The 13,268-nt window shown below is 36.5% G+C and overlaps 1 protein-coding gene across 1 annotated transcript in view; it reads right to left on the bottom strand.

Annotated features, from left to right (window-relative positions):
* Nucleotides 1–1,803: 1,803 nt before the first annotated feature.
* Nucleotides 1,804–13,268, bottom strand: part of FBXO33 (F-box protein 33) — a 31,669-nt gene continuing 20,204 nt past the window's right edge. Inside the window, exons 2-4 of the mRNA XM_077769185.1 lie at nucleotides 6,443–6,553; nucleotides 5,260–5,945; nucleotides 1,804–3,846 (exon numbers count right to left, since the gene is read on the bottom strand). Of these exons, the coding sequence (XP_077625311.1) occupies nucleotides 3,575–3,846; nucleotides 5,260–5,945; nucleotides 6,443–6,553 (1,069 nt within the window). The 3' untranslated portion in view covers nucleotides 1,804–3,574. The remainder of the gene's footprint in view (nucleotides 3,847–5,259; nucleotides 5,946–6,442; nucleotides 6,554–13,268) is intronic.

Here is a 13,268-nt window from a genome sequence, read left to right as displayed (position 1 = left end):
CTTGGAAGCTCAGGCGTGAGAGGAGGGTTCCCTGCAGGTTTCTAACTGCTTGCATATAAACCAGCTATTTCTGTCTGTCTGTGGCTGGTGTGTGCTCTCAGTGGTGGCTAAACTAGCCACAGGGTTACATGTGGGAGACTGCAAATTAGAGCTTTGTCATTATTTTCAAATACCTTAACGAAAAAAAAGTCACTTGAATTTGAAATTAGTTCACATTACAAGAAATCTCTACATTACGTTTACCATTATGTTGACAGTTGTTAGATTTAAGTATAATTTCAGCTGCATAAATGTTTGAATAGTTGTGAAAAAAATGTTTAAAAATTATCACCTGTTTGTGGGGTGTTTCTCATTGGTGGCACTATTAAAAATTTTAAGAGGTTATCAGTTAAAACATTTGACAGCATTTGAAAGTTCTATATAAATTTAGTTTTGCCCCCTCTGCAGTCCTCTGCATTTTATTTTTCTCATCAATTATATAATAAAACAATGATTCCCCTCCCTCATTTTTTTTTCTGGTTTATACCAGTACAGTATATTCTGTATATGTCAGGACATGAAAAAGGTTGGAAAGCACTGATCTATAAACAATCTGGTTTGGTGGTTGGATGTTATTCACACCTGCTTGTGTGTTATTCCATTAGCACCACTTCTTGTTACTGGCTTCATAAAGATCCCATCTGAGTCATGCCATGAGCCCCAAGCAAGTTAGTTTCTGACTCTGTATGTTCAGCCATCAGCACACTGTCCTTCCCAAGACCCATGCCACCAACTCTTTTATCTTTATTCCTAGGCTGGTGGGGGAAATGGGAAGGTGATTTTTAGCTATGTAAATTTCATGGAGTTCAGTTAGGCTAGGGTTTGAAAATATTTAAAACATTTGTTCAAAGAGGATTGTGTATGTCTCTGAGCTGTTAGGCTAGCAACAGTTAAAACTTTGAGTGAAGAATAGAGAGTTTTAGATAACTCCAATTCCTTATTTTACAGATGAGGAAACTGAAGGTAAGGGAGAGTCTGCTCATGTGGCATCAGAGTCAGAGCTTAGAGTATAAAACATGCTGCCTCCTGGTTTAGTGTTCTTTTATACCAGCCTTCACTTGTATGCTGTGCATTTTTATTAACAGCCTTGCTTTTTGCATACATTTCGGGTACTGTTTTTGTATTTTAAATACATAAACATGTTGATTCACTCAAAAGAGTTAGATATGCCTAGGAAACAAGAAAGCAGAAGGTATAATGACAGTTGTGTGTGAACCCCAGATTATTCCAAGATGAGGGACTGCCTAGAAGAAGAGTCAGTGTCTGGAATGATTAAGGAAATATAGATGGAAGGAAGAGAGCCATTTGCTTTTCCATAAATGACCACTGTTTGTTTGTCTCAACAACCAAGAATAGAGATTACAAAGCCAAACTGCAGCAATATAGGGGTTTATGAACTGTTTAATACTGGCATACTGAAGTATTTTTGCATCCAGTACCGGAACTGTAAAAAGTTCCTATAGTCCATAAATTTTTACCATATCAGTAATGTATTCTAAATGCATAATACACTTGTGCTTTGTGCTAACCAGCCTATTGTTTGCTCTTAAGCTTGTATTTTGCCAGTTAGTAAAACAAAAACAAAAACAAAATTAAAATCCTTCGAACTATTTAAGACTTTTCATGATCTAGTCCCAAATTTAAGCTTTGATGTACCCGACTACAATAGGAGCTAACATGATTAAACATAATATAAGGATTATTGCAGTTTATTTAACACTAAAAGTTTTCATGCTTTGCATACAATAAAATATATTACAATGATGACTTTTTAATGCTTTATTCATTGATTAAAAGAATATACATTTAACATAAACCATACAACATCAGTCATCAGGTCAAACATTCAGCTGGTTTCCTTACAGTTTCTGTCAGGATTTATTTTATCTGATCACATTTATAAGATAAAATCTCACCACATCTGGCATTTACACACACTGTGCCAGTGGATTCACACTACTGATGTACATATAAAATCCTCATGGTATGTGCTCACTGGAGACAAAACAGTGCACACCTGTCAAAAGGTCATTTTAATATAAGATGGTAAAACCATTTGTAAAATACATATAAACTTTTTCCATAAATAGAATCATATCTGGACATCTGTTGCATAAATTGTGTTTCCAAAGCTTACAATAGAGCAGCCAGGTCTCAGCACTGCTGGGCACCCACGTTGGCTACTTACTTTATTATTGCAGACTGTCCTTTAACATTAAATGCACAACATTCGTACCACTTAAAACTGGGGTCAGGTGGAAGTCTCACAGAGACCACGTCTGTACCGCGGTTGCCCTGAAAACAGTTAAATCGGCTTTTAAAGCCTCTCAGATATAACAAGGTTTTAAAACATACTTCATGGAATGTTCTTCATGTATCATAGCAGCTCATACCTGTGATAGAACAAGTTTTCAGTTTTTCCTTTCTTTCCTTTACATTCACTATTCACAGTGAAACAGGTGCATGGTTTTTTTTTCTTTTTTTTGTTTTGTTTTTTTCAGAGTTCTGAGGTTGCTGACTGAGCCACAGCACAGCTGTGTACCACAGGTCGAAATTCGACCTTAAATATTACAATCTAGCAGTATCTGGCTGGCCAGAGTGGGCCGGCCCCTGCCAGCATGTGGGCACTTCTTCAGTTAAGTCTATTCTTTGGCAGCTGACACGCGCGCTGACAGAGAAAAATCCAGTGACTCGTTGCTAGGGATTTCACGACTAATGTTTGTTTGCAAGCATGTGTGTTTACAACTCTGTTTTTTAAAGATTTTCCTTTAGGAGGGTTTACCCTGGAATATAGTTTCTTCCTCCACTATTTGAAATCTGGGCTAAAAAGCTAACTTGAATGTATCATGTAATTGATGAATAAAATTGTGTCAGATACAGTTTTTAAAAAGTCTAACAATTTGAGTATTCACATTTATGTAAATGCATTTTAAAAAAAGGATTAAGCAGTGTTCTAATCTAGTACTATACAAAATTCTGAATGATAATTGGTGATATCAACTATTATATATGTAATGAAAGTTAAAGTCTTGGCTTTTCTGTTAAAGATAACTCATTTGGGATCATACTATCCTCCCTTCTTCCATTTTAAATAGAAATTAATGAAATTCTATCACAATGCATGAATGCGGTGCATTGCATACAAATCCACCAGGCTATGGATATAGATCTATATGTGTATAAAAATATTTTGGCTCCTGAGCTCTGAACTCTGACACACAAAGAATAAAAACATCAAAAGGCAGAGTAACTCAGTGAAAAAGTTAGCCAGCAACCTCAGACAACCTTCGGTTGTATATCCTTAAGGTTTGATAACAAGTCCATTAACCGTGAAAGCCCTATACACTGTCACTTTGAACTTCTAAACCAATACCCGACTACGTTCTTTGATCAAGAAGTAGAATATACATATATAATTCTATAAAGCTAATACTGATTAAACACAGCACAAAGGGATTAATTCACACTACTGAAAAAAACATAATAGGACCCTACTTGCATATGTAACCACAGGAATTGTACATTTTAAAAAAAGCTAAATGTCTTCGCTGAAGCTTTGCATCTCTCTGTAAAAATGACGATTTGGTTCAGTGAAGACACTGAGTGATTCGATGTCCATGACCGCATGCCAAGGTTGACCCAGGCCCAGGGATACCTGCTCAATAAGATTATGCACTGGATCCACATCCTGGTCGGCCAGTTCACCTTGGTCAAAATCGATGCTTTCTTCAGTGACTTCAAGTACTTTTAGATCAGAGCCACGAAGACGAGCGATGGCAATGAGGTTGTGTGCCCACACTGTATAACCTTAAAAATAAACAAAAGATAAGAACTGTCATTTCCTTGCATTTTATTTTGTCTATTTGATAAGTCTGTCCTTTCCAGAAACTTGAATATCACGTATCACTGGTCCTTTTCCTTTAAAAATATATTGAGATTGGAAAAGGAAGTATACTTGTTTAGCTCAGGGAAAAAAAAAAAAAAGACTAAATTTGATATTGTTTCCAAAACCATCACCGTAGGTGGTGAATTGCCAGGTGCTGTAATCCTATTCTGATTATCACTCAATTTGTAGGACTGAAGACATTTCAAGTGTAACTGTAGCTTGGACAGTGCTGTATCATAAATTTTTATTTCATATTTATGTATCCATTAACAGTACACAAGAAACTGTTATTTTTAGTTAGTAAAAAAATCCTCTCCTATGATGCTTCACAGTCCAAAGTTATGAAGTGACATTTTAAAAATAAATTGTTAATTGTCAGTAGAAAATATGTAAAGTGTAAATCAGTCACAGGAAATTGTGCTAACTTGAGAATATTGATTGTCTCTGGGAAGGAATAAAGGGGAATTGATGGTAGGGGCTTTGGCTCTATCTAATTTCTAATTTCTTAAAAGAAAAAAGAAAGCTTAACTGGCTGAAATTAACCTGTCAATAACTTAGTATTTTTTTATCCTGTAAAAGAAATCTCTATTCTATTATCTTTAATATTGATCTATTCTTTGCTGCTACCTCTGATGACTGGCCAAATTATTAAGCAAAACTTGAACAGAAAGACATGCACTTTCCTACATTAATGCAGGCTAAAAATTAATTTAAATATTATAAAACCCAAGTAATAAAGTGAGTTTAAGATATTCATATAGTCTTTCTATTTTGAATTCTGTAAATGTGTTACATGTTCCAGAAAAGAAAGTAAAATGTTCTTCTAATTTGTCAGAATAGCAACTCTCTCTAAATGAGAATGAAAGGCACTAGTAAGCAAAAAGCATATACCCCATTCAATGGAACCTCTGCTTAAAAAACATCATACAAATTATTATGTTAAAATATAGAATGTAAAAGATGAGGCAGCAAAGCAATAAAGAAATCATACTTTCTCCTTCTGTATTATGTTAAGAGATCTTATGATTAGAGGAAAAATATATCTACTGCAAGTAGGTATGTTTGTTTTCTTAGAGAAATTCATTTCAAATGCCATTTTCGTGAAATACCATCAATCATATGGTGGGAGAAAATAACACAGAAGCTGGAGCAGAACACTTAGCATAGATATAGGACTTTCTATTTGTAAGTGGTATATCTTAGAAACATTAAGAAGTACAACAACCTCCATTTCAACTTGTTTTAAGATTACTTGACACTGTAAATGTTAACGGTATCTTTTTACTGGTTTAAAATGTTTTAGATGTAACAAATTCTACTGAAAAATGACCTACCGTGAACTGCCAGAAGAGAGAGCTTTGTGCACCTCCATGCTAGTAAAACCAATGGATCTTCATTTCGGTTATCACTAAGATCTGGAAAGCCAGATGTGTCAATCACGTCATTCATTAATATGAAATGAGTGAGGAACTTATCATACTGCCTGGATATAAGATCAACAATAGCTCCTGAAACACAAGTGATGTAGCTGTCAAAATGAATCCTCTCTAGTGGTATACTGGGTTTCAGAATCTTTAACATATCTTCACTCTTGATGTCAAAGGCCATTATATAGACCCGAAGGCTGGTGCTCTTTCGTGACAAGGCTTTCCAATGCTCATCATTTGGCATGTTGTCCAGAGACTTGTGCATCACAGAAACGTTGTGGACCAGGAGAGACAGTCGCTGCAAAGGCACATGGTTGCTATCGGTTAAGACTCTTGCCATCTCGGCTGTAAAGTCACAGAAATCCAGGGCAAGTGAGCGCAGATTCACAAATCGCTCCAGTTCGACTGTGGTGATCAGGGTGCTGTTACCAGGAATATTGTTGTCCAGCAAACTCAGGTGCTCCATGGTGTTGGCAATAGAGTTTGAGAGAGATGACAGTGAGGTTGGGGTTACTATTTCCAGCATAAACCCACAGGACAGCCATTTCAGCTGCCTACTATTACTCAGTATTTCTTCAAACAGCTGCTGAATTCTGTAAGGAAAACAAATCCCACAATGATCCTGTTAACATTAGCTCTAATCATTGAAAGTGGGCAATGAAATGGCATGCAATGTTGAGATCCATTTTCTTTCAGTAAATGTCTATCCAACACATAAATAATATATTATTTCTGTCATTAAAATTGGTATTGAAATATAATCAATAAACTCTTACATTCTTCACCCAAGGAAAGCAGCATTTTGCAAAGGTATGGTAGAATAGATTGATGATACACAATTTATGTTACAGGAAGGCAAATAGAGACATAAGAATTTTAAATAATAATAATTACCCAGATTCTATCATTTGTCTTAAAGATTTATGATGTGGGATGGCATATTTCATAGTTAAAACATTTCCAATTTATAGCACATATTTGGTCTTCTTAGAAAAAATATCATCACTCTTCTAATTGTATCTTATAGTTTCTCAGAGAAAACTAAAATTATTATTAATGTAAACCCCCTGTCACTAACTATACAACTTACTGTTTAAGTTTTTTGCCATCAGGGTCCACCTTGCTGAGGTATGTATTTGACAAACTTCCTTGCTGTTGTAGAACACTTATGTCTCCAAAAAGGCTAAACTTCTGGAGGTTCCTATAAGAAAAGTAATTTAAAATGACTGTCTAACTAAATAATATGTAAAAATACAAATATCAAATATAGAAAGTAGAAGGGATATCTAGAAATGTTTCTACCTTATAACTCACTCAGAATCCAATTAACTACTTTCAGATTGTTTTTTACACAAAATGAAAAGCATCATAATACAGGAAGAACGGCATAAACGACTGAGATATAAAGCTTATTAGTTCAAGAAATCTGTATTTTGATGACCATGGAAAAATGGTCATGCATTGTTTTCCTGATTTTACTTAGTCGTCTGTTCTCTTACATGTAACTGAGCTTCTTGAAGAGGATTATTTTTTTTTAATTTTTAAAATGTTTATATGAGGAGAGGGAGAGGAGGGAGAGGGGGAATTAATGAGAGGGGGAAGGGCAGAGAGAGAGGGAGACACAGAATCCAAAGCCGGCTTCAGGCTCTGAGCTGTCAGCACAGAGCCTGAAGCAGGCCTTGAATAAATGAACTGTGAGATCATGACCTGAGCTGAAGACGGATGCCTAGCTGACTGAGCCATCAAGGCGGCCCAAAGATGATTATTTTGAATTGTCAGGCAATTAACAGATCTTTATTTCCCTGGGGATGGTTACTTGAGCTTTCTTAGTTTCCTTTGGTGGTTCCATGTTTGCCTGATATTTAATGATCTATGTAGCCCTGAACTGGTGTCTGTGCATCTGGAGGAACAAATACTTCTTCCAGTTTTTATAGACAGGTTTCTGCAGGTAAAGATCTCCTTCTACTGGGTCTCCAGAATGATGAGATTGCATCCAGGACCACATTCGAGTTGGTGAAGCCAGGTCACATGGCTGCTGCTGGACCTGCACTGGGCTCTATGGTTTGTGGACCCCATTACCAGACACTTGGGCAGGTGTGGATCCTGTCTGGTCTCTTGGTGGACAGGACTGACAGGACTGCCTCTGAGTCCTCGGTCAGTAGGGCTGGTGCTGGGACAAAGGTCTGCTATTAGGTCTGCAGACAGCTGTCAGTTACTAGGTGTGTGGGCAGGAATGATTTCCGACAGATCCCTGAGAAGGCTCCTGTTCTGGGTCCCAGGGAGAGCAGGGGTGCCCAGGATTGCAGCTGGGAGGGGCCAGAACTGAGTGTCAGGATTGTTTCAGGGTCATGGCTGGGACCAGATTCTGCAGGCTTGTTGCTGGGAGCACTGACAGGTGTGCCATCTGGGTTTCTAGGTGTGGGACTGCCCTCTGACCACGGCTGAACAAGGATGGAGTTCGTTCGTAGGGCTGCTTCAGGATTCAGTTAGCCCAGTGTTGGCAGATCTGCCCCGAGGCACAAGGAGGCATGTCTCCCAACAGGTTCCTGGGCAAGCAGGAATACTCCTGGATCACAACTGTACACAAACCTGAATTTTGTATTGCCTTGATTAAAAATCCCTAAGGGGTCATACCCCTAACTGGCTAGAAGAAAAAGGCAAATGGCTAGCTTGGTACAGTGAGATCCTTCAAAAATGTGGTTCAAAGAAAGCTATACTGGGCTCCTTACTATTGTTTAAATGTAATACTATTCCCTCTGTAAGGTCCTGGTCTGCCTGGTAAACCACTATCTGAATGCCACCTACTCTATTAAAGCCTCTTCTGAGGCAATCCTCTCAGTGTCTAGTTTTAGCCATTCCTTGGGACTTTATAAAATGCCTTTATTAAACTGTAATATGCTTTACTGTGATTTGTTACCTTTCTCATGAAAGGGATGAACTCTTATCTCTTATAAGTACCTAGCAATAATTTTTGGTACAGGATAGGTGTTCAATGAGTATCCGTTAAACAAATGAATATTTTGGGAAGGGAAGTTCAAGAGTTACCTAAACAGAAACAGTAATCAAGACCATAATATAAATGAGAAAAATGGGAAATAGATACATATGGGGAAGTGGGCTTGGGAGAGATTTTGAAAGATAAGCACATCATATGGAAAATTATTTTAAGGGTAATGTTTTCAATTGATTTTTTTTTTTTAAATAAGAGTTTTCTTCTGGATAGATCTTCTATGTAAAGGGAAATTAAAGATTAGTTTATGAGGGTTGACAGCTATTCCAAATAATTATGTCCTCCATTACTTTAACTATTTTTCCTATCAGGAGTTCTTTTATGAAACAGAGAACTAAATCTCTTTTAAAGGGAGAAAGAGACTGAGTAAAAGGTTAGCACCTCAAAGGGCTTAGAAACATTTCTTCATATAATTCCATAGAACAATGAGGTGATAATACGATGTGAGTAGAAGATATTTCATACTACCAAGATGCTTCCACAAAAGTATTTAAATTTATCATTAATGAAAAGATATATAAAAAATATTTTCACAAATAAAAAGATATTTTAAGGGACCCATGATAGATGGAAACCAACTGAATTATTAACATACTAGTGATATTCTTCCTGTCATATTCTAAATCTGCACCATGTATATGAGGAATATAGTTACTAAATACATGAAATGTGGCAAGTCAGAACTGAGATGTGCTTTAAGTATAAAAATACATTTAGAAGACTTAGTACAGGGGGGAGGGGGGATGGGCATGGAGGAGGGCACTTTGGGGATGAGCACTGAGTGTTATGTGGAAACTAATTTGACAATAAACTATTTGTAAAAAAAAAAAAAGACTTAGTACAAAAAATATAAAATCTCATTAAGTTTTTTATATTGGTCACACATTCAATTGATAATTGGATATATTATGTCAAATATACTAAAGTTAATTTCATCATTTCCTTTTACTTTTTAATGTGGCTACACAAAAAATTTAAATCACGTATGGTCTGTATTATGTTTTTATTGCACAGTGCTGCTCTAAAGAATATATGTGCTGCCGAAGCAAGCACTGCTCTAAAGAATATAATGTGCAGGGGCACTTGGGTGGTTCAGTTAAGTGTCCAACTGTTTGGACAGGTCATGATCTCATAGTTCGGGCCATGTTTGGCTTTATGCCTGTAGCTCGGAGCCTGCTTGGGTTCTCTCCCCCCACCCCCCACTCTGCCCCTACCCTGCTTGCATGCTGTCTCTCTCTCTCTCAAAATAAATAACCTTAAAAATAAAAAGAATATAATGTTCATATTCTAGTTTTCTGGTTAGCTTCATTTAAAAACATACTGTCATCAAAAGAAATATAATTAAAGGTATGTAGCTAATACTACTGGTTTTATGGTTAAATATTTAGCAGAAGACCCACACCAATTTTCAGCTCACTATATATAACAATATAAACTCTAAGACCAATGAGTAGTTTTTAACTATAAAAAAGCAGGAGTGGATTTTAGAAAATGTTATCTATAATTAAAAAAAAATCTTACAACCCCAAACACATCTTGACTATACTGCCAATGTATATTCCAGATATTATAAAGCATAAAAAAAACACATAGTCTTTCTCCATCTTTCGTATTAACTCAAATACAAGTCAAATCCATCAACTTGAGGGTGCCTGGGTGGCTCAGTCGGTTAAGCGTCTGACTTTGGCTCGGGTCATGATCTCATGGTTCGTGGGTTTGAGCCCCACATCGGGCTCTGTGCTGACACCTAGCTCGGAGCCTGAAGGCTGTTTCGGATTCTGTCTCTCCCTCTCTATCTGACGCTCACGCTGTCTCTGTCTCTGTCTCTCAGAAATAAATTAAAAAAAAAAATCCATCAACTTGATAAAAGTACAAATGATCAAGAGGCAAATCAGTTTGAATGGAGCAAATAAGCTCACCTTTCTTCACCTGTGATGTCATTTCTAACTTTCCATTGACAGTAGCTCATTTATCTTGAAGACACAATATTTAATCTCCACTGCTATCTGTATCCCAGACCTGGAAAAAGCAACCTACCAGCTGCGGCTGATTCAGGTTTATTTAATTGTTTTTGGAGGGGGCAGGGGCAGAGAAAATTCCAAGCAGGCTCTATGCTGTCAGTGCAGAGCCCAATGTGGGGCTTGAGCTCATGATCTCATAATAATCAGCAAGAATAATGTTACCCATATTTTTAAAGGGTCACTAAGGAGAAATAAAGGTGGTGTTTGAAAGAATAGTGAATGAGAAATCAAGTGTCCAAAATGCAAAAACATCCACTGACTCCAGTTTTATTTTTAAAATAAAAGAATTTTTAAGTTATTTAAAAAGGCAAAAACCTATCACTTTAGCAACATCTAATTTCTTCCTCTAAACATGGTGATACTTAGTCATATTATTTGAAATCTTATTCTAAGTTAGGTTCTCATGTCACTAAATCTGGTCTAAGTCATCTTCACCTGGAAAGTTCTCTAATTCTATAAATTCATGGTCATAGAACTGACTTAAAAGCAGTGAGTGAAAAGTGTTTTGTTAGAAATAAAGAGAGCAAAAGAGTAGTAACCATTCTCTCCCATAAATTTAAAAAACTTTTGTCATTTTGGCTCAAATTATTACCCATCTCTTTTAGGTTATTCTTGAAATTTAACAGCTACAATGTATGCTTGCATATTGGCTCAATTTATTTTCAGAGTTTCTGAGACTTTTAGCATTACTACTTTTAATGAGAATAACATTTTCAACTAGAAGACTACTCAAATTAATTGGTCTTGGAATGATGAACAGGAGTCTCTCACTGATAGATTTTAAGGCATTATTCATTTATAGAAATTTAAATGAAATTATTTTATCCACTGATTGATTTATATTATACTTGGGGTTAGGATGGAAAAGGAATGAGTGAAAAGTACTTAGGTACTAACTAATATAAATCCAGAATGAGGTTTATTTTTTGATAAACATTATCTACTTACCAATTTTTAAAATTTCAGTGTAAGACATAACAATATTGTTATGAAATAGCAAAAAAAAAAAAAAAGACAAAAAATTAGTAAGGAAACTAGTTTACAGGTTTTATGAAATTAAAAACCACTATAATATAAAATACATCCAGATGATACAAAAATTGGGCTTTACAGTTCCTGGGGCCCATCCTAGGAACTGACGGTAAAATGTTGAGTTCATGTGCACTTTCTGGAAGAAGAATCTCTAGCTTTCATCAGCTCTTCATAGATTAACCAAAAAAGATTAGGTACCACTGACATAGGCCTAGAGTCCTGTAGAGATATTAAAACACACACATACACCACCAGTAAAACAACAAAAACTCTGGATCTGTCCACAGTTAGAATATATTATTAACTACATTTACCAATGTATATCCGTTATCAAAACTGCCAGATTTTAGGAGCTACTTCTCTGTGCATGTAAGGTCAGAAAGAACAAGCAGATGCCAGCCCATGACAGAGATTACTGTAAGAGATTCATACAAAAGCAGGTTAAAGGAGAGCCAAAATAAGTACAAGACCAACACCTAATTTATTTTGAGGCTAGAATACTGAATGTCAATTTTGCTGGCAAGCTTTTATATTCTAATCAGAAATGCCACTTTTTAAAAATGTCTATTTTTTAATTAAAAATTTAAAAAAAAATTTNAAAGTCGGACGCTTAACCGACTAAGCCACCCAGGCGCCCCAAAAAAATTTTATTTCTGAGAGAGAGAGAGAGATTGAGAACACACGTGCAGGTGAGGGTCAGAGAGAGAGGGAAGTAGAGAATCTGAAACAGGCTCCAGGCTCTGAGCTAGCTGTCAGCACAGAGCCCAATGGAGGACTCCAACCCACGAACTGTGAGATCTGAGCTGAAGTCGGATGCCCAACCGACTGAGCCAACCAGGTGATCCTAAAAATGTCTGTTTTTGAGACAGAGACAGAGAGAGAGAGAGAGAGAAAGAGAGAGAGAATGAGTAGAGGAGGGGCAACAGGGGGCAGAGGTTCTGAAAGGGGCTCTGCACTGACTGCAGAGAGCCCAATGCAAGGGTTGAATCCACAAACCTGTGAGATCACAATGTGACCTCAAGTCAGACGCTTAACAGACTCAGCCACCCAGATACCCCAGAAATGCCACTTTTCGATCAACTCAAGTCACAGCTGTCAAACACTACCACCACCACAAAAAGAACAGTTTCCCAGTTTTTGGTGAAAATAAAAATGCTTTACTTTGGAAATTCTTTTTTTAATGTTTATTTATTTTTAGAGAGAGAGAGCATGACCAAGGGAGGGGCACAGGGAGAGAGAATCCTAGCAGGCTCCATGCTCAGCAAGGAGTCCTATGCAAGGCTTGATCTCAAAACTGTAAGACCGTGACGAGCTAAAATCAAGAAAAGTCAGACTGTCTTTTCCCCATGGATATTCTTTCCTGCTTTGTTGAATATTAATGAAGCATATAAGTGTGGGTTTATTTCTGGGTTTTCTATGCTATTCCACTAATCTATGTGTCTATTTTTGTGCCATACTATACTATTTTAATTACTAGAACACTGTATCATAACTTGAAGTCTGGAATTGTGATACCTCCAGTTTTGTTCTTTCTTAGGATTGGTTTAGCTATTCAGGATCTTTTGTGGTTCCATACAAATTCTGGTATTACTTATCCAAGTTCTGTGAAAAATGCTGTTGGTGTCTTGATAAGGATTGCATTAACTCTGTAGATTGCTTTGGGTTATATGGACATTTTGACAATATTAATTCTAATCCATGAGCTTGGAATATCTTTCCATTTCTTTGTGTCTTCAGTTTTTTCATCAGTTTTTTATAGTTTTAAGAGTATAGGTCTTTCACTTCTTTGGTTCAATTTATTCCTAAGTAATTTATTCTTTTTGGTACAACTATAGTGTTTTTTAATTTTTGTG

This window comes from Crocuta crocuta, unplaced genomic scaffold (assembly GCF_008692635.1).
Source record: "Crocuta crocuta isolate KB4526 unplaced genomic scaffold, BGI_CrCroc_1.0 scaffold65, whole genome shotgun sequence".
Classification (NCBI taxonomy): domain Eukaryota; kingdom Metazoa; phylum Chordata; class Mammalia; order Carnivora; family Hyaenidae; genus Crocuta; species Crocuta crocuta.
The sequence above is the reverse complement of the archived record's forward strand: the minus strand, read 5'-3'. Positions and strand labels throughout refer to the sequence as shown.